This window comes from Tenrec ecaudatus, chromosome 5 (assembly GCF_050624435.1).
Source record: "Tenrec ecaudatus isolate mTenEca1 chromosome 5, mTenEca1.hap1, whole genome shotgun sequence".
Lineage (NCBI taxonomy): Eukaryota > Metazoa > Chordata > Mammalia > Afrosoricida > Tenrecidae > Tenrec > Tenrec ecaudatus.
The window spans coordinates 136,268,458-136,290,189 of record NC_134534.1 but is presented as its reverse complement, the minus strand read 5'-3'; the positions used below and the strand labels follow the sequence as shown (position 1 = coordinate 136,290,189).

The window sequence follows — 21,732 nt, the reverse complement described above, 5'->3', positions numbered from 1 at the left end:
TTTGAGACAGAGTGGTGGACTTCCCAGGGCACAGAGCAAATACAAGCTGAGTGCCTTGGGTCAGGAAGCTGCCTTGTGGAGTGAAGTGCCTCTGGTCACTTAATTGGGGAAGCTAAGATTACGGATCCATTGAGTTAGAGTTGATCATCTTTGGGCTGAGACTATGGTGGAGTGGCATTCCCTTTGGACATTTATGGACAGCCCTAAAAGAGCATTGTAACATTGCATGATCAGGGAAGAGGCCACTGGGCCCTGTAGCTGAGAGGCAGATCAGAGTGAGGCCTGCTTGCGGGCTGAAAAGAGGCTGTCCTCTTGGGATAATTATACCCTTTGTATATGTAACCTGTTAGAACTCCTTAATAAACCCCATGATCATTGCGTATTGTTGGAGACTGTGTGGCTATGGCAGTGAATTACGAATCCACTGACGAGAGAGCTGGTGTCAGAACTGGTAGGAAGGCTGCAGGGAGGGGCTTGTCTTACAGCCAGATGGAAATTGGATTTGGGCACTTCTGATGTGGAGCTTAATTTTCCTTCCCACTTGCAACTGGAGGTCAGACGCCAACCCCCCATCCACATAGTTTCTTTCTACACTTCCTATTTGACAATTTCCACATACATTGTTTGGTAACACTAGTTACAATGATCAATGTGTCTGTCTCTAAATTATTCTCAGTTCCCTTTCCAGCACAGTAGTTTTATTGGCTATTTGCTTTCTCATCTTTGCTTTTAAGTAATTATTGTTGGTCTTTCACTGATGCCTTAACAACAACAAAACATTTTTATTGGGATTAAATGGTTTACAGAGTAAATGATCTGTTCGACATCCAACAGTTCACACACATTTTATTTCACCTCGCCCATTCCAATCTGATAACTTTTAAGCATGGCACGACCTTATAGGTAATATCCTTCATTTTCCTGGTCAGTTCTCTAACAGGTGATTCTAGGGGACCGGCTTGGTTTTAGGTTTAAAGGCTGTTTCAGGATGTCTTCTGATCTCTGCAGTTCCAGTGTCTGGCTTTTTAGTATATGTGCTGCCTAAGCGAGCACTTTTAATAAAATAAGAATTTGAGTTCTGCTTCGTACATTCCTCCTATTCTATCTGGGGCCAATAGTCATGACCCAAGGGACAATAGTCAGTGGTAACCTGGCAGGTCTCAGGGTAGATGAAGTGGTGGGTTTCTTGTATGGGTTTCTTTTCTGTACTTTTGGTTATTTTCTTGCTGTTTTGTCCTGGTGAGTAGAGACCTGTAATTGCCTTAGATGGCAGCTCAGCAGCTTTTGAGACCTCAGATGCTTCTCACTTCACCATTTCATCATTTACTCTGTAAACCATTTAATCCCAATAAAAAGTTTTGTTGTTGTTGTTAAGGCATCAGTGAAAGACCAACAAGTAAATAATTACTTAAAAGCAAAGATGAGATTATGGTTTTTGTGCATTAAATTATGTCAATTGACTAAGTTGTCCCATGAGAATGCATGTTTGTTGAGAAGCATTTGTACTCAATATTTGTGTCTTCAATGAATATGTCTGCTTACCTTTATAAAGTTTTAAATGGCTAATATGTTGTAAGCATACCATCAAACTTGCCTTCTGAGATGACTCTGAGTGAAAGTGAACCTTCAACCTTTGTAGCAACCAAGCATGCTCACTCTTCACACCAGAGAGCCCATCAAACTGTCTACCAAAACAAAACAAAACAAAACCCCCCTCACTACCATCGGGTTGATTCAGAGACCTGTAGGGCAGGGTAGAACTGTGGACTTCTGAGACGGTCACTCTTTACAGGAGGTAGAGGAAAATCTACTTGTAAAACTCAGTTGCCAAACAATAGTAGACATTTTTGGAGTTCATGAGCCTGCGGGGTGAAGATGGTCAGCCTGGATTCCACCAACAGACTCCATCTGAAGTGTAGTGGTCCTGTAACCTGGAACCGACTCAGGCGGAGCCATGGATGCATCCCAGCTGCTGGCTTTGCTGTGAGCAACTCCCTGCTTGGAAATGGAGACCCACAGGGGCAGTTCTAAGTTGGAGTTATGAGTCAGAATGGTTCCAAGAGTTTATTGCAGTCCTTCCTGCGCGGCTCTGAAAAACACTGCCATGAGTCGGTTCCACCCTCTAGGGCGGCTAGAAGGGTGGGCAGCAGCCGCACGTGGATCCAAGCCACACCCACTACTCAAGCAGGGCCGGCCCTGCTGCGCTCGGAGCTCCGGAGGGGCTCAGAAGTCGCCCCGCCCCGGGACACGCCCCTTTCTATCTCGTCCAATCACAACACGGCAGAAGGGGAGCCGGCCTGGCCCCACCTCCAGGCCACGCCCACCTCTCCGCCGCGCTCCCGCACGTGCCGTTGTTGTGATTTAACGTCACGCGGCCGCGGCAGCGCCTTCCTCCTAGGCTCCTCCCCCAAGATGGCGGCGCCCGGTGTGCGGTTCCGGAACCTAACTCCGCTCAGTTTCAAACGATAGCGTGGAGGGGGTGCGGGCCCATGGACCGGCCGGGGTTCGCAGCCTCGCTGCTGGTGAGTACGGGACAGATGGGCGCTCGCGCTGCAGGACGCAGGCGTGGGGCTGCTGGGGGCGGCTGTGCACGGCCGACCCTGGGGTCCCCGGCCACCTGGTCTGGGAGAGGACGTGGCTTCCAGACCGCCGCCGGGTCTCAGATCAAGGCCGCGTCTCTCCTTTACCGGACGCAAGAGAGAGCTGGGCAAAGGGTTTGGTTCATTCTCTTTTGCAATGTGTACGTAAAAGAAGGAAAAAAAAAGAAACGAAAAACCCAACCATACTCTGGAGAACTTCACCAGAATTCAGACAAAATATCCTTATTCAAATTGCTCACAGATACTTGGGCAGAACTACGACGGTCAGTTTATGATTTCTCCTTTCAGCCTCCTACAAGGACATTATCCATTCAGTACATAATTTAGCCGCGTATATCTAGGCTTTGGGGGAGATAAGGATGATGACAGACACGTTGCTTGTACTGTGGAGTCATTGAAATAGGACTGATATTTCTCTAGAAAACTTCACACACACACACACACACACACACCCCACCCCCCCACCCCCCACCACCCCGTCAACAAGAGTATCAAAAATATCTTCTAACAAATATGTTGTTATCCTGGCAAGTCTAGGAGGGGATACTAGGTGCAGCGTTGAGTAAGACAGACTTACAGCCAAAGCTTTCATTGTGGAGGCGTTGGAGGAAAGTAGAACTTTTTTTTTTAACTACTTACAGAAATCACATCTTAGAGGAAGACGCTTGGCATTTCAGGTGTTGCAGATAATATGGTCAGTAAGATAAACCTGTGGGAGAACTACGAGGCTTTCTACTCCGGTGAAGAGTTACAGTCTCGGAAACTCACCGGGGCCATGCTACTCTGTTCTCTAGGGTCGCTGTGAGTCCGCATCCTTGTGCTGGCAGTGAATGAGTGAGTAAGTGAGTGAGTGTGAGTGAGAGTGAGTGGGTGAGTGAGTGAGTGAGTGGACAGACCTGTCCAAATGGTACAGGTTGTAGACATTAGGAAAGTGGCTGTTAGGCTGGAAGGGGAATATGTGGAAGGGGCTGCACCTCCAGACTTGTGGCGGGATCTTATCTTGAGATTCATACTAAGAAGGTCTTAGAGATATATGAGATATGTCACCCCTTCCAGGGAGTTTCTCTGTCTAGCTAATGAGACAGTAATCATTTTTGATAAATAGCATCTCTGTTAGGAAGTGGGGTAAGAATTTCATATGGATTATTCCATTTGATTTTGTCAAACAATTGAAGTCTTATCCTTGTTTTCCAAATGAGAGAACCGAGGTACCAAGAAATTTCTTAAGGTCCAAAATCACGCAGGTGAGTATGTTAAGTGTTGGCATGCAGATACCAGTCCAGGTGGCGTAACCCAGGAGTCTATGTCCTCAATTACTCATACTGTGTCAAATCCTACAGAAGAACAAACTCTGTCTTGAAAGAAGTACAGACAAAACACTTCTTCTCATGTATCATCCTTTGGACATGTTATCAGGAGTGACATTGTGATTGGTTAAGTAGAAAGTCAGAAAGAAGGCAGGCCATCAGTGAGGTGTATTGACCAAGTGGCTGCAACAATGAGTTCTAACAGAACATTTGTGGAGACGGCAGTTTCACTTTGTCTTTATGATTGGAACTGAACCAACAGCACCCAAAATCGGCAGCGACACATTTTTTAATGGTAGGATTATGTTTTAGATTTTTTAAGTGCAAAAAATAATTTAGATTAAAAAATAGCACACCCGTAATATCTCTTTCTTGTTGCCTGACTTGCCTTTGTTCGTTAGTAATTATTTCTTTGACTCAGTAGTTGGCCCGGGAGCTCTGAGGGTGTAGTGGTTACTCACTGGGCTGGTGACCTCAAGGCCAGCAGTTCAAAACCACATGCTACTCCGAGGGAAAAAGAGGGGGTTTTCTATTCTTGTGAAGTATTAGTCCTGGAAACCCATAGGGGACAATTCTACCCTGCACTCCAAGGTCACTATGCTGTTCAAATTGACTCAGTGACAGTGATGTGGCTTTTGGTTTGGTAGTTGACCTATTCTTCCAACTTGCTACTTGGACAGGTGAAGCCAGCAGCAGCCCTGATGCAGTTGAGTTTTAATCAGTCCTAATTTACAGTACTTGGTGTTCCTAAATGCTTCCTCACCCCACCACTATCGTGATCCCAATTCCACCTTACAAATCTGGCTAGGCCAGAGAATGTACACTGGTACAGATAGGAACTGGAAACTCAGGGACTCCAGGGCAGATGATCCCTTCAGGACCAGTGGTGAGAGTGGCGATGCCAGGAGGGTGGAGGGAAGGTGGGGTGGAAAGGGGGAACCGATTACCAGGACTGACAACAGAAAAGTGGGTGAAGGGAGACGTCGAACAGGGAAAGATATGACAAAATAATAATTTATAAATTATCAAGGGTTCATGAGGGAGGGGGAGCGGGGTGTGAGGGGTAAAAATGATGAGCTGATGCCAGGGGCTTAAATGGAGAGCAAATGTTTTGAGAATGATGAAGGCAGTGAATGTTCAGATGTGCTTTACACAATTGATGTATGTATGGATTGTGATGAGTTATATGAGCCCCTAATAAAATTATAAATAATAAAACAAACAAAAAAAAACCTCCTCTATGGAGGAGACAATGAAGTGTTAAAAAAAAGTACCTGGCAATTATGGGTGCTATGCAGTTTACATTATAAGCAGTCCTATGGTAATTTGAGACTGAAAATGAGTCTGCATGTTGAAACCGTGTAATTATCTTAATGATGGGAGAAATAATTCCATGACCTTAAAAATGTTTGTCAAAATTTAAAACTTACGGTGGGTTATAAATTTATTGGGATATGAAAAAAGTAAAAACTAATATTTATTAAAAACATTAGAGCTCTCAACATACTTCTTTGTAAAAATCTTCTCAAGTGATTTGAACAGCTTAGTCGTCCCTTGGACATATTGCAGGTTTGGCTGCAGACCACTGCGATAGGGTGACTTTGACAGTATGGCATGTCACACCATTCTTTTTGGTTTCCTCGTGCACATACTACTTGACATTGAGACACTCAATTCTTGTGGGCATGGAAAGAATTCAAGTGACAGAAGCATGAAAATGAGTGAATGTAAAGCTTTTGATAATATGTTCTCAGTCAAGAATGGCCTTCACTGGAGGGAAGGTAGTGAGGCTACTTGGTTGCCTGCCCTCCGTATATACCCTTTCTCTCTGACTAGTCTCTTCTCACCTCCATGTGGAGCTTGTGGTTGTGTGCTGGCAGAGTTCTTGATGTGAATGTGATGTACCTAGTTCCTGCTGTGCATGTGTGAGTGGTTGGTGGGCTTTTAGTGTTTGTGCTTAAAGTGTGCATGTTATGTACCCATTCTGAGCTGTGCATGTTTCTCCCTGTAGCTTTCTAGCACATGCCTGATCTCTTAGAAATCCCCTTTCCTCGTGCGTTTGGTTTTTCTTGCTGATTGGTAGGCTGCTTTGGGGGACATCCTCTTTTCCCTAAACCTCCTGCCTAACATTCCCCCCCCCTTGGAGTATGGACCCAAAACAGATATCGGCATTCTCGAGGATGAGCTCTTTGACTTACTATAATTTGCACTTTGATAGCTTTGGTTCTGGAGGAAGCAAAGGGGACACACAGTTTACGTGAGGATGGGCGAAAGGCTAGGGGAATGGGAGTAATAGTGGTGACAGCAGCCAGAAAGAGAGTCCATCAGGGACTTAAGGTTTGTTGCTGACTCTAGGTTCTTGTTGATATTGTCTTGAAATTGCTTGGACTTGTTGACAGAAAACAACATGGCGCACTTCTCTTTCAGAGGCTGTCGATAAGTCTAGAACTCTTGGGTTTTGCAGTGTTACATTGGCCAGCGAGTCTAGTTTTCCTGTTGTAAGCTCGAATGTCACTCGGGTGGCGGTATACCAATTCTGGATTTTTTTTGGGCAGCATGGAGCAGTTGGCTATTGAAGAACTGCAGACTTGTCTTCCAACTAAATCCAACTGGTCTCAAATTGGGGGAATAGGGTTAGATTCTTGTTAACCCAGTAACATTGGACCAAGGATGTAAACAGCCTGGGTATGGGACTATTCCTTGTGTAATGAGGAACAAAATGCAGGCAATGTTTAAGAAGCCTCTTGAATGTGCATTGAGAGGACAAGGGCAGCAATTGTCTGAAGACCTGACTTTCTAAATACTTCTAGGCTAACACTTGGCAAAAAAAGACAAGGGTCAGGGGCTGGGTTATATTACCAATAAGTTTAACTCCCACCAACACCTGGATGAACTGGTGGGCGACTGTCAGTAGGGCAAAGGGCCCACTTTTGTAATGAGGCAGTAGAGGACTATATGCCTTGTTTCTTAAAGAATTTTAGTAAGGCCAAGAGAATGGAGGGTTGAGCAGACACGCAGAGAGAATCTAATAGATAGTGGTTCAATGACACGAGCCAGTGACAGTTAAGAAAGTGGCAAAGACACCTGAAATGAATGCAGGCAAGAAAAGGAAGGCACAAGAGGGACCCAGGAGCCAAGGCACAGGGCCACGGTAGTTACACAGGCGGCTTTTTTTTTTTTTTGGGATGGCATATCAGACAGGGCTCAAGGAGGTTCAGATAGTGAAAGGTGGAAGAAGGAATCGTATGGGGGAGCAGAAAGGCCGGTGCATGCGATGTGCCGTTGGATGTAGTGGTTGAGTGGCTGCCAACCATTATGAGTGTGGGCCTGGATGGGTAGGCTGCTTTGACCATAGTGGAGAGAATGAGTTCTGAGAAGAGGAAAAGTGAACAGGAGTTGATGCAGAAATAGGCAGCTGGATTTAAGGACAGAAATACTTTGTCTTGAGCCTGATAGGCTTAACTTAAAGGGATCTGATCCACAGCACCAACTATGTTAGGTTTTAAGACACTTCTCAGTGGTCATTGCTTTGCAGTATGCAAAAGCACATGTCAGAAGCATGTTAGTCAATGAAAGGAAAGCCTTTACTAGTGTGTTCTCGTAAAAATGGCTGTCTCTGGAGGGAAGGTAGACAGGTTGCGTGGTCTTCTGTCCTCGATCATGCACACCTTCTTTCTCCTCCAGGCTCATCTCCTCCAGCTTCTAACTCGCAGGCTTTTTCATGTGCGTGTGACCATACGTAGCCCTATCGTGATTGTCTCTGAGTGCCTGGTGGGCTTTTACTGGGTGTATGGAAATGTGCATGTGAAGTACCCTGTTCTTACTGTGCATGTTTTCCCCATAGCCTTCTAGCATGTGACATGCCGACCTCATAGGAAATCCCCTTTTCCTCATGGGTTTGCTCTTCCTTGCTGGTTGGTGGGCTGCTTTGGGCAACAGTGCCTTTTACCTAAGCCTCCTGCCTAACACAGATAGAAGTTATGTTTGTACTCTACTGTAGTTCAGAAAGTGTGCAATTGCATTATGCAAAAGCTTGACGCATTATAAAAGTAGCCATCGTGCGACGCGGCAACATGGAAGGAGCTCGTACTGTTTGAAAGACGGTGCCCACAGACGTGCTCAGTGTAGGGTGGCACACACTTCAGCTTCGGGAAGTCCAGGAAAGCAAAGCACAGGAGAGCAAGGTGTGCCTGCACCTACTGCCTCTGCCTTAGCAAACTGACAATAGGATTAAGCATCTTTCTAATGCTTTGGGAAATTGACCTAGTACTTTCTAAGTGTGGATCAACTTGCAGCACATTTATTGTCATGCATATCTCTGAGTTCCTCTTGTACGTAGCTTACTGCTGACACGACATTTGCTAAGAACCTGCATCTTTTCATCATACCTCTATGTTCACTTCCAGGGCTTTACTCAGGCAGTGGCTTGAACAGGAGCGTTGGCCGTATTCCCACAGTCACCTCTATTTTTCCCTAGCTCCCTTTGGTGTGATGAATTTCACTGTCAGCGCCAGGAATTTACTGAACTTGCTTCCATTTTGTGTGTACTTGGCTCTCCATGCATGCATCCCTCTTTCAGTTACCCATTTTTTGGGAAATGTCATGTAGGTTTATCCTTAGAAGACAAGGAAGTAACACAACTCTCTTGCTTGTACAGGAAATAAATAATAGTATGTTAGACTGGGCTGACTAGAGAAACAAATCCAGGGACACTCATTTATAAGAGAGAGTTTTATATCAAAGACCAATTGTATATTGCAAAAACATTCCAGCCTGGTCCCGATCAAGTCTGTAAGTCCAATATTAGCCCATATGTCCAATACGAGTCCATAAATTCCTCTTCAGAATCATGTATGTAGCACATTCAATTATGCCGAATGCAGGAAGCTCACAGGTTGGTGGGTGAAAGTCCTGTGGATCTAGTGGCAGTGGAAACATCTCAGCACTGTTGCAGATCTCCATGTGGCTCCTCCAGGCGCTCTGAGTGTGGGTCTTGGCACAGATCTCAGCTTGGCTCCATATGGCTTGTCCACTGGAAGATGAAGGGAAGTTCCCAGAATCCTCATGAGAAGGCCATGCCCACAAGGAGTCATCATCGGGCTGTGACCTGATTTACAGGCTAGAATACACCCTTACACTTCTTTATGAAGTTGACGTGAAATTATGTAACTACCACAGATGGGCACTTCACCCCCTGTATATTCACTACATTCGTATATATATTTGTAGCAAAAGTAAATACATACCCATGTGCAGGATCTACCCTTTATCTCCTGTATATGCCATGTATAGCTGGTCAAGCATATGCATTTATGTGTGAAGGAATGTATGTATGTATACATGTGTATATTTGTGGGTGTACTGTCCTCACATTACCCTTCAGCCTGTTTCTCCATCCATGGATCTGCTTGTAGTTCAGCCTATTGCATGATTTTGCCTGTAACAATATTTATCTCTGTTGCCTTCAACTCTCGCACTCCTCCTCGGGTACTCCCTTGTTTGCATTGTTTTTGGCCAGCCTTCTACTTCAGCCAAGTTAATCTGTTTTTACCCTCTGCCTAGTAGCTTCCCTTCTAGTGCCAACTCTGGTTGTTGTTAGGTGTTACTGAGTTGGTTCTGACTCATAACGACCCTGTGTCAGGACATCCAAACAAAACGCTGCCTGGTCCTGCACCTTACTCACAGTTAGTATTCTGGAGACCAGTGTTGCAGCCACTCCGTCAGTCCATGTCCTTGAGCAGCTTCCTCGAGTTTGCCGCTCCTCCACGTTACCAAGGATGATGTCCTTGTCAAGGGGCTCGCCCCCTTATAGCATGCCCCAAATATGTAAGACTGGGACTGGCCATCCTGGATTCTGGCTGGAAGTCAAAACTCAGATTGTGGCCTCTAGCGAGGCCTGGGGTAGTTCTTGCTGTTTGTTGGCTTTGGGGAAAGGTCCTTGTTCCTTAATTCTTTGGAGATCTACTTTTGGTATAATATCTTATCTTCCCTCATCTTTTCTTATGTCTCTGTCTAATCTGTTCTTTTTATATCTCTAAGGTTATTGACTTAAAGCATTATATCCTAATATGACCTCTTAAAGAAAACTTATTCCCGAATAGGATTTAAACCACATGCAAACACACCCACCATGTATACTTACATACATATATCTGCAAACCCACTGCAGTCAAGTCAACCCCAAGTCATAGTACTGTAGTAGCTGTATAAGACAGAGTAGAATTGCCTGTTTCGGTTTCTGTGACTTTAAATCTTTACAGGAGTAGAAAGCCTCATCTTTCTCCAGAGGAGCTGCTAGGAGGTTCAAACCAGGGACCTTGCAATTATCAGTTCAGTGCCTAGCCCATATACCACAGGGCTTCTAACTACAGGGACGGGGTTAAGATTTACAATACACACTTTTGGGGGATCCAGTTCAGTCTGTAACTGTGACTAAATGCACAGGTCCTCAGCCCTCTGCAGGTTCTGTGCTCTCTTTTTTAGTCTCATGAATTTAAATGATATTCAAGTTATAGAAGTATGAATCCACAGATAATAACTATTGATTCATGTTTACTGGATAATTAGATCGGCTCTGTCATTTTAGTCTCAGAAGATAAGAATTCTGATGATGGGGTGGTGGATCAATGCATGCAAAGTAGCAAATAGATTAAAAGAGTAATTAACTTATTGATTATAATTTAGCGGTCGATAGCAAGCACCTCTCTGAACCCTCTTCTAAGATTAAAGAGAAAATTAGAATAAAGTGCAGCATGCTCTTAAAGCATCCTCTTAACACCTAGTCTCACCAGGAATTTATTCTTTCTATTCTCTGAGAGAACATGAAGACGAGACAGGCAATACATTTTTTTCACATGTTGAATTTTGTAATATCTTGGAAAAGGTGTGTGTGTGTGTGTGTGTGTTTCTATGGCATAGACCACCTTAACCTACAGAAAGAAATCCCATATATTTTCATTAGCTCGTTCTTTTCCTGCCACTTGTGGTTCGCCCTGGCCATCTTCCTGAGCATTTGGTGACCGCAGAGTGAACCGCCATGGTCTTTGAGGTTCATTTGTCTTTCAGGCTGATCAGATTGCATAGAACTTTAATGATAAAGGTCACGGAACTAATTTTTAATAATGTACGTGAGTTAATTTCAAAATGTATTTCTCATCAGAGTAGTTTCATTTTCCCATTTTACTCTTGCAGCGGTTTTCCCGTGAGTGACAAGCAGAGCAGAGAGCGGTTGCTAGGTACTTTGTAAACCATGTGAGTGTTTTATAAACTCAAACGATGGCAACAATTGATCAGTTTAAATGTGGCCTTTGAGTAATAGTAAATCATATGATCAAAACTTAAAAGATGGAACAGGTTAGCCATTTAGTTTAAAATGTATGTCGTAGTTCTCAATTTAACACATATTTTGACGAGTTAGGACAAACTGCACTTAAGACACTCATTTTTTGGTACATCTTTATGCTTAGTAGTTGGTACTATAAATAATGTTACAGAGAATGTAATTTACTGGTATGTTATTCTCATGCCAATCCCAGAAGACAAAGATTGGATTTATAAAGATCTGATAATAAAATGAAGCCATAGTGAAAATTTAGAGAAAAATCAGAACAAAATACCATCATAAGTTGAACGCCTGTGCACCTCTCAACGAGAATCTCCTTTGTTCCCATCTTTGCTTACTATATATCGACTTTGCACAACTTTAAATGATGCCTTTTTATTTTGTGGATTGACCTTTCTTCAACACCGTCTGTCTGTTTAGAAAAGGAGCCTAAGTGGCAAGTGGTGAGGCGTTGGGCCACGAACTGCAAGGTGTGCAGTTTGAAACCACCTGACACTCCGAGCAAGGATGTTTATATATTTTTTTGTATTTCTTCCTGGTTTGTCTACAATGTGACTTATTTTAAAATAATTTGTATCAGTCTCACTATAATCATGATATGCCAACTTTAAAAACATTTTTAAAAAGTGCCACTTTCCCAAAGCAACATTGTAATCCTTCAGGTGATGACTAGATTGGGGCAGGTTTTAATATTCTTAACATTTTCTTTTCTATACTCAGTTTAAAAATCTTCAAAAAATTCAGATATACACAAACAGAGAGGCTATTATATGAATCCTTAGATGTGCAGTTTTAAAACTACACTTATAGACTTACAAGAATCATTGGCTGTTTCAAAATGCAAGTCTCATAAATTAAAAAGACAACTATAACACTTTAGGCTGTTATAGAAAGACCGTTCAGAGGAATTATTGTTGTATGGGAACATATGCTGATATATGCCTATATTTGCTGAAACACTGTAGGAAGACCATAAGCCAGTGAATGTTGGGTTCCCTGAGTTCCTGGGGATTAGCAAATGGCTTAGTAGCAAATGGCTACTAAGAGTGGGAAGGAGACTGAGTTATTTGCCTTTCTGGAATTATTTCCCTTTTTAACTGTTATGAATGTTGTGACTATTTATAAATCCCCCCCCCCCAAGACAATCTCCAGATTTTGATGGAAGGACCTTTGACTATACCAAAGTGGTCTGAAATGTCCTGTAAGGACCGCCTTATTCCTATCGCTGCCCCGAAGTGCAGAGATTGTTTTCTTGTAACCTTTTCCTCCCTATCTTGTGTGTGCTCTTTCTTTTCAGGCTGGTGGGGTAGCTGGTGCCTCTGTTGACTTGATCTTGTTCCCTCTGGATACCATTAAGACGAGACTGCAGAGCCCGCAGGGGTTTAAGAAGGCTGGTGGTTTCCGTGGAATATATGCTGGCGTTCCTTCTGCTGCTATTGGATCCTTCCCTAATGGTAAAAAAAAAAGTGATATGCTCACTGCCATAAGCCAAAGATAATGCAGCTTATTTTCAGAATGGTGTGCTGTTTCTCCATGTAGAAATCCTCATGTCTTCTAAATTTGTTTTCTCTCCATTTCCCCATTACTTTTGAATTAGCCAGTGCTGTAGACACTGTTCCAGTGCATTTGTAACAGTAAAAAGATGAGCAAGTTTTTTTAGAATGGTTAGTGTTAAAAACCCTAGTTAGAACCCTGAGAGTGATAAATTGTATTATCAGGGGTCCTCAAAAAATTCGTAGAACAATCCCATTACCTTTTCATCCCATTTTCTATGACCTTTTTGAAGCCCCCTCTGGTTGCATGGATGATGATTCCTTTGAGCAGTGATACTCAACCGTGCTCATCCTTGCTCACACACCGGAGTCTCCTGGGGAGTGGTAAAGAATACTGATGCCTGGGACTCGCCCCAGAAGTTTAATTGTCCGGGCTTTGCTTGTGTAGCTGGGCTTTTTATTACTCCCCAAGTGATGCCACCGTGAAGCGGAATTTGATTGCTGCTGGCTTGGAGATGACTGTGGAGCAGGTGAACCTCCGCACCATTAAATCTCTCCAGTCAATTGCTTTGAGATGAGGTAATATCCATCGACACCCCTCCTGGACACTCCTTTGCCACCGTCTCGCTTTGGTTTTGTGTTCACTCTGAAGTCTCTTTACTTGATTGGCCTTCTTACTTTATAACCAGTATCATCCATTTCATTTAATCCACTTCTTGGTTGGCACACTTTTTTTCTGACACATAATTTAATTGCTTGCTGATATTTTTTGGGAATTATACTAAGGGAACAGGAAAAAACCTTTCCCCATATTAAACCACTGCTCCAGAACATTCTCAATAATTAAGGTGTGCTGTGTTTTCCTCTCATAATAATTCATGACAAATTCTTTAATTTTATATTTAAAGGTCCACCCATCTGTAAGTACAGAATTCGCATACACATTTGTAAGGCAAAGGTACAAAAGGTGTGATCCTCTTCTTGTGTTTCTCTCCTCCCCTAGATCTCCCAGGGTTTGTAAGTACTTTTAGTCATCTGTAACAGTTCTAACAAATTTTTGTTGAACATGCACTCAATGTCAAGTATAGCTCTAAATGTGGGACTGGGGCAGTGGTCCCCAAATTTCTCCACATTCGTCTCATCTGATCACCTGAGGAACAAAAACAAAAACCAGAAAGCCAAAGCTGATGCTGTGTCCCAACTCTAGGGATTTCAATGTAATGGTCTGAGTGGGTGGCTTGAGCTTAGGAGTTAAAAACAAACAGTAACCCAGCTGGTTCTAAAATGCAGGCAAACTTGAGACCCTTTGAACTAGGGCATGGGAAGGATTATGTCACAGAGTCTCTAGTTTGAGGTCACTAGATTTTATGGGGTCTTCCTCATTTGAACTCATCATTCTAAGATCTTTTGATTTATTGGATATAGGAGTGATTGTGTGTATGTGCAACATTTGTATATATTTTTGCCTGTAGCCCCCCTCCCCCCCCCCCCCGATCAATTCCAATTCATAACTACCCTACAGAGCAGAGTAGAACTACCTCATAATGGTTAGGACTTGTTTTTTCCTCCCGTGAAGCCCTTGAATGGGCTTGACCATCTGTTTGGTTAGCTGCTTAATGTTTAACCACTGTGCTTTGTATATATGAGAGTGGTTAAAAAAGTTCATGGAAAAATGGTTTAAAAGATAATGGGATTTTTCTATGAACTTTTTGCAATTTCCTTGCTGTTGTCCAGGGACAAGGGGTTGGGGATGGGAGGGGGTTGAGGGTTGAACAAGAAGAGAAGGCCCTCATGTAGAAGCCTTATTCCGAACTTGGAGGAGCATGTAATAGACTATAGTTTTTTGTTGTTAGAAGAGTTAAAAGAGTCTGTAGATGTCAGCACTGGTGGCACAGTGGGTTAAGCATTTGGCTACTCACCAAAAGGTTGGCTGTTCAAATCTACCAGCTACTTTGCAGGTGGAAAATGAGGCAGTCCATTTCTGTAAAGATTTACAGCCTTGGAAGTCCCCTGGAGCAATTCCACTATGCCCTATTAGTCTCTATGAGTCAGACTTGACCATGGCAGTGATTTTATTTAGTGCACTTTTGGGTAGGTGTCAAGCAATCCAATTGCCCTCCTCTTCCCAACACATATCTTCATTGTTGTATCTTGCTAGAACGTTATTGTACCATCATTTCCAATTAGTTTCTATTTAGTTGTAACCCAGCAATGTTTGGAGACTTACATTTCTTTCTTTAAAAATTTTTAAAAATTTAATTATTTTTTGGGGGGCTCGTACAACTCTTATCACAATCCATACATACATCCAGTGTGTCAAGCACATTTGTACATTTGTTGTCATCATCATTCTCAAAACATTTTTTTAAAATCATTTGATTAGAGGCACATACAACTCTTATCACAATCCATGCATACATCAATTGTGTAAAGTACATTTGTACATTCATTGCCCTCATCATTCTCAAAACATTTGCTCTCCACTTAAGCCCCTGGCATCTGCTCCTCATTTTCCCCCCTCATGAACCCATGATAATTTATAAGTTATTATTTGATCATATCTTACACTGTCCAATGTCTCCCTTCACCCACTTTTCTGTTGTCTGTCCCCAGGGAGGAGGTTATATGTAGATCCTTGTTATTGGTTCCCTCTTTCCAGCCCACCCTCCCTCCACTCTCCCAGTATCGCCACTCTCAGCACTTGTCCTGAAGGGATCGTCTGTCCTGGATTCCCTGTGTTTCCAGTTCCTATCTGTACCGGTGTACATCCTTGGGTCTAGCCAGAATTTTAAGGTACAATTGGGATCACGATAGTGTGTGGGGTGGAAGTATTTAGGAACTAGAGGAAAGTTGTATGTTTCATCGTTGCTACACTGCACCCTGACTGGCTCGTCTCCTCCTCACAACACTTCCGTAATGGGATGTCCAATTGCCTACAGATGGGTTTTGGGTCCCCAATCTGCAATTCCCCTCATTCACAATGATATGATTTTTTTATTCTGATGATGCCTGATACCTTGTCCTTTGTCACCTCGTGATCATACAGGCTGGTGTGCTTCTTCGCTTCTGAGATAGATGGCCTCTTGTTTACCTTCAAGCCTTTAACCTCCCTGGCGGTAATCCTGAGTGTGGCTTGGGGTAAATGTTAACTGTCAGAAGAAGTCTATCATATTTGGAATATCTACTAGAGAGGTTAAAATGAGTGATTTCTTAACAATTACAGGCCTACAATATAAAACAACAAATTTTATGAAAAACAATGTAATGCTTTGGGTACAAAATGACTGACATAATTAGACCGCCAGGGAGGTTAAGACCCCAGACACTATATTTTTTGATAGCCGGGCACCATGAGCTTTCTTCACCACTTTTCCTTATGTACCTATTAGTCCTCCGCGATCATATCGGGATGTCACTATTTGAGACTTTGTGTGCCAAATTCTTTGGTTTTCCATGGCACTACCCTGTGGGAGAACACCATGACTCAGGGCTGAGGTGCTCCATAAGGCTCCCTGAGAGTCATGACTTCAGGAGCTAGATCCATGCAGAGAGAGTGTTGGGGACTTACATTTCTAAAGATTCTTAGTCTGGGTTGACTAGAGAAACAAATTCATAGACACTCATGCGTATGAGAAAGTGTTATATACAAGAGCAATATTGAGAAAACATCCCAGTCCAGATCAAGTCTGTAAGTCCAAAATTAGCCCATATGTCTGATACCAATCTATTCATTCCTCTTTGGGCTCAAAAAACACATGTATTAATGCTGAATGCAGGAAGATCACAGGCCAGAGGGTGGAAAGTCTTGTGGGTCCAGTGGCAGTAGAAGCATCGGAGCACTGGCAGGGGGGGTCTTCATGGTGCTCGTTCCGCTCCAGGGCTCTAGCGTAGCTCCATGTGTCTTGTCAGCAAGCATGTCTTGCAGGGAGTGAGCATGTGTCCACCTCCAGTGAGCTATTTATCTCCTTTTGAGGCTGCTAATGAGGTAATCATGCTCTGACCTGATTGACAGGCTAAACTCCACCTCTTCAGTCTTAAGTCTCAAATTGACAACAGATTATGTAACTACCACCCTCTTGTATACCACAAGGTCACAATAAAGTTAGACAAGACTGAGGTAGTCAATCCTGAAATCAAGGAACGTTTGAGCGCTTTCTCCCTTGTCCCATAGACTTACATCTTAAAGCGAAATAGAATTAGAAATAAGGCTCTGTATTCAGTGAGTGGGCCAAAGTAGAGAAGCCGTGAACAGCAATATGGCCTTGTGTTAAAGGAAAACGGCTTGAATTGACAATTACTCACCTGTGTTCAATGTGCCTCCTGATGTGGTGTATTTTGTATGCTAGCAGGTGAGAATCATGTCTTTTATGAGCTTGCTAGCTATAACTTTGGAGGCCTGATTGTCACTATCTAGTTGTTTTTAGTAGTATTTCAGACTTTACTGGGACATATTTGCATGTCCTTCAAAAGATGAATTTGTCATTCATTTGTCTTTCATGCCTTATCTTTTATGGAAGTCATAAACATTTTGATTAACAGTACTTGAAAGGTCACAAAGCCCTCATGTACCACTCAGATTAATTCACGATGAGAGCTGCAGCTTTTCAGAGTTTTCGGTTGTTTTAATGAACTAGTTGATTGTTTCTTGGATGTAAAAATGAGATGATGTTTTATGTAAGGTTACAGTGGCAGTTTGCTATTTAACCTGCCATTGACTCACCAGGAGATGCTGGGCAGTCTAGATAGTGAAGCACTCTGCTAATTACGGAAAGGCTGCTCGTTTGAACCCACCCAAAAATGCCTTAGAAGAAGGTCAGGGATCTGCTTCCCAAAGGTCACAGCCCCTGGAAATGCTGGGCAACAGTTGGAATTGATTCAACCACCATTTGATCCGTTTATCTGATTCTTTGTTTTATGATGACCATGTCATGATATTTTGGGTCTGAATCACCCTTACTAAAATAAAATGTTAAGTGACTTGTTAGTTGTTGACTTAATCCTTGGTGATCTTACATGACCAAGTAGAGCCATCCCCCACGGCTCCCTAGACTGGAACTGATCACCCACCTGGTCTTTTCTCCAGTGGAGCAGGTGAGGGTTCAAATGACCAGCTTTCTAATTAGCAACTGAAAGCTTAAGCCTTGAGCCACTAGGGCGTCTGACTTGTCAGTACAAGGTTGAGTCATAATTGCGCTCCCCTGAGACAGGGATCATGTCATCTTTATCTGGGTGGGTCCAGGCATATAATATGGGCTCTGTGATTCTGAAAGATCGAGAGGATGGAGGAAGGTGGTTAACTATTTGTTATCACACAGCTTAATGTAATTCATTGTACTTTTGACTACTATTACATATTTCTAGAGAAATACTGTATATTTCTAACCTGTTTAGACTTTGTGAAAGACTGGCTTGTTTTAAATTTCAGCTGCTGCCTTTTTTATCACCTATGAAAATGTGAAATGGGTTCTGCACACTGATTCCTCCTCATATTTGAAGCCCATGAAGCATATGTTGGCTGCCTCTTTTGGAGAAGTGGTAGGTAACAAGTTTCATATATAAAATACTTTGGAAATGCAAGTATTTGTATTTATCTTTGGTGAAAAATATTTATTTTATGAGCAGGAGTCATAAATCCCCATAAATGTAAATGGGTTAAACATGACATTTAAAAGATAGTCACATATACAACCAAAGAAGAAGCCAACTGTGTGCTTTTTACAAAAGACAGACCTAGAATGATCATTATAATACTTGGTCTTCTTGGAATGCCTTTGGAAGCCTCTGTTCAGTTCTTCTAACGTCATTATTTCTTCCATCTGCTGTAGCTTACTCCATGATTCAGTTTCAGAGTCTCTTCTCACATTCACTTTGAAATTTCTTTATTTCTTATTTTTTTTAATGCCCTTTTGCTTTGCGATATCCTCTCACAGCACATCAGACTTTCTATCATTAGTGATCTGTGTGTCATATCTGTTCTTGAGATGTTCTGTAGATTTGCCTATGTGATATTTCCTATCAGTAAATCATAATATGTGGTCTTTTCTGTTTGGCTTGTTGGACTCAGTATATTGCTTTCAAGTTTCCCCCACGATTTAGCATGTACTATTGCTTCATTCTTTTTCGTTGCCCCAAAATACTCTATTGAATGCAGGCTGCTCCTGAGTTATGAACAGGATCCCTATCTGTCTTTATGGTGAATTTATAGGTGAGTTGAAACAGGTGCATGTGGTTCTTATTGAGCTTTACTTAGCGCAGGGAGCATTGTTGTTGTCGGGCAGGAATACCCAAGGTCAACAGTCCAAATGTACCAGCTGCTCCGTTTGGGGAAAGAGGAAGCTGTTTGCTTCTGTAAAGATTTACAGCCTTGGAAATCTTGCCTTGCGTCACTATGAGTTGAATTGAACGTGATGGCGTGGGTTTGGTTAATGCAAGAAAAATGCCTTGCAGCCTTTTTAACAATTTGAAAGCTGCTTATGCAACAGGTTAAGGTGATTGTGATGAAGAATTTGTTGCAAGAATTTGGTTCAGGATCTCTGTTGGAACATTAATTAGTGCAAGAAAAGTGAACCCTGTTTGCCCAGTGGATAAAATGGATAGCTGTTTCCCCAGAGGTCAGCAGTGCAAGTGGACCGGGCACTCTGTGGGGCAGATGTGGCCGTCTGCTTCTGCAAAGGTTGATTCCCTTGGACAGACACCCTGTGAGCTGGGTCGACTCTTCTGTGGGTGCACTCTGAGTAGGAATCAATTCGACAACAGTGAGTTAAGTTTTAGTGAAAAGGCTCACAGGCTTCTCTGATTTAAAAATAGCAGGTGAAAGCAATTGTGATAAAGATTTGTTTTAAGTACAGGTTCAGTGGCTTGAAAGTGAGGGCAAATTTATATAACATCAAAGGACAAGTATAAGTTGTACGTTGGTTAGACTTACTGTTTATTTTCTGAACAAGTATTTCTCCATCCTGTGAGGTCGTTTTACTTTCTTGATGGTGGCCTTTAAAGCACAAATTTCACAAATTAATTTTAATGATGTACATTTTAAATTTTTATTTCTGTTGTTTTGGTTTGGTGTCATATTTAAAAGCTTTGTGTTAAATCCAGGATTATGAAGGTCTTCCCCTGTGTTTTCTTCCAGGGTTTCATAACTTCAGCTCTTACATTTAGCTCTTTGATCCCTGATTAGTTAATATTTGTATATGCCATGAGGTATTAGTCAAATTTTAATCTTTTATACATACCTATTTAATTTTCCAGCATCACTTGTTGGAGAGACTGTTTCTTTACTATTGAATACATTTGACATCTTGTCAAGTAATAATTGACAATAATTGTGAGGGTGTATATATGGGTCTTTAATTCTATTTCATTGGCCACTCTAGATTCTCAACTCAGTCTATTAACTCTGTCTCTTTACTGTAACAACTTTGTAGTAAGTTTTGAAATTGGGAAATATGCATTTTCCAATTTTGTTCTTTGTAAAATTTGTTTTCACTATTAGTAACAGATTGTCAAATCAATTTGTATAGAACTGCCATCTTAATAATATTTTAAGTCTCCTGTTCATGAGGATGGGATGTCTTTTCATCCATTTATGTCTTAAATTTCTTTCAACTATGTTTTGTAGTTTTCATAATATAAACTTAACATTTAAAAAAATCATTTTATTAGGGGATCATACAACTCTTATCACAATTCATACATATATCAATTGTGTAAAGCACATTTGTACATTCATTGGCCTCATCATTCTCAAAACTTTGGCTCTCCACTTAAGCCCCTGGCATCTGCTCCTGATTTTCCCCCTCTCTCCCCACTACCCCCTCCCTCATGAACCCTTGATAATTTATAAATTATTATTTTGTCATATCTTACACTGTCTTACGTCTCTCTTCACCCACTTTTCTGTTGTCTGTTCCCCAGGGAGGAGGTTATATGTAGACCCTTGTAATCGGTTGCCCATTTCCAACCCACCCTCCCGGTATCACCACTCTCAGCACTGGTCTTGAAGGGGTCATCTGTCCTGGATTCCCTGTTTTACCAGTTCCTGTCTGTACCAGTGTACATAATCTGATCTAGCCAAATTTGTAAGGTAGAATTGGGATCATGATAGTGGGTGGGGAGGAAGCATTTAGGAACTAGAGGAAAGTTGTTTCTTTTAATCATTTTATTAGGGGCTGATATAACTCTTGTCACAATCCATACATACATTAATTGTGTAAAGCACATTTGTTCTTTTATTGCCTTCATTCTCAAAACATTTGCTCTCCACTTAAGCCCCTGGCATCAGCTCCTCATTTTCCCCTCCCTCCCTACTCCCCCATCTCTCATGAACCCTTAGTAATTTATAAATTTTTATTTTGGAATTAGGGTCATGATAGTGGGGAAGGAGGAAGCATTTAGGAACTAGAGGAAAGTTGTATGTCTCATTGTTGCTACACTTCACCCTGACTGGCTTATCTTCTCCCCACGACCCTTCTGTAAGGGGATGTTCAGTTGCCTACATATGGGCTTTGGGTCCCCACTTCGCACTCCCCCTAATTCACAATGATATGATTTTTTGTTCTTTGATGCCTGATAACTGATCCTTTCGACACCTTGTGATCACACAGGCTAGCGTACTTCTTTGTTGCTTCTGAGCTAGATGGCCACTTGTTTACCTTCAAGCCTTTGAGACCTCAGACGCTGTATCTTTTGTTAGCTGGGCGCCATCACCTTTCTTCACCACATTTGCTTATGCACACATTTGTTTCTAGCAATCGTATCAGGGAGGTGAGCAAACAATGATAGATTTTTTTTTCTTTTATGCCTGATGACTGATCCCTTCGTCACCTCATGATCACATAGGCTGGTGTGCTTCTTCCATGTGGGCTTTGTTGCTTTTGAGTTAGATGGCTGCTTGTTTACCTTTAAAACCTAGGGTCTTTAAGACCCTAGACTTTTTATCTTTTGATAGCCGGTCTCCATCAGCTTTCTTCACCTTTGCTTGTCCACCCGCT

At 42.3% G+C, this 21,732-nt stretch overlaps 1 protein-coding gene across 2 annotated transcripts in view; it reads left to right on the top strand.

Moving 5' to 3' along the window:
* The first annotated feature begins 2,392 nt into the window (after positions 1-2,392).
* The window catches only part of SLC25A26 (solute carrier family 25 member 26), a 167,899-nt gene continuing 148,559 nt past the window's right edge, over positions 2,393-21,732 (top strand). Inside the window, exons 1-3 of one of the 2 annotated variants that reach the window (XM_075549913.1) lie at positions 2,393-2,522; positions 12,547-12,703; positions 18,168-18,277. In XM_075549913.1, the coding sequence (XP_075406028.1) occupies positions 2,490-2,522; positions 12,547-12,703; positions 18,168-18,277 (300 nt within the window). In that variant the 5' untranslated portion in view covers positions 2,393-2,489. The remainder of the gene's footprint in view (positions 2,523-12,546; positions 12,704-18,167; positions 18,278-21,732) is intronic. The other variant, XM_075549915.1, reaches the window with a different exon arrangement.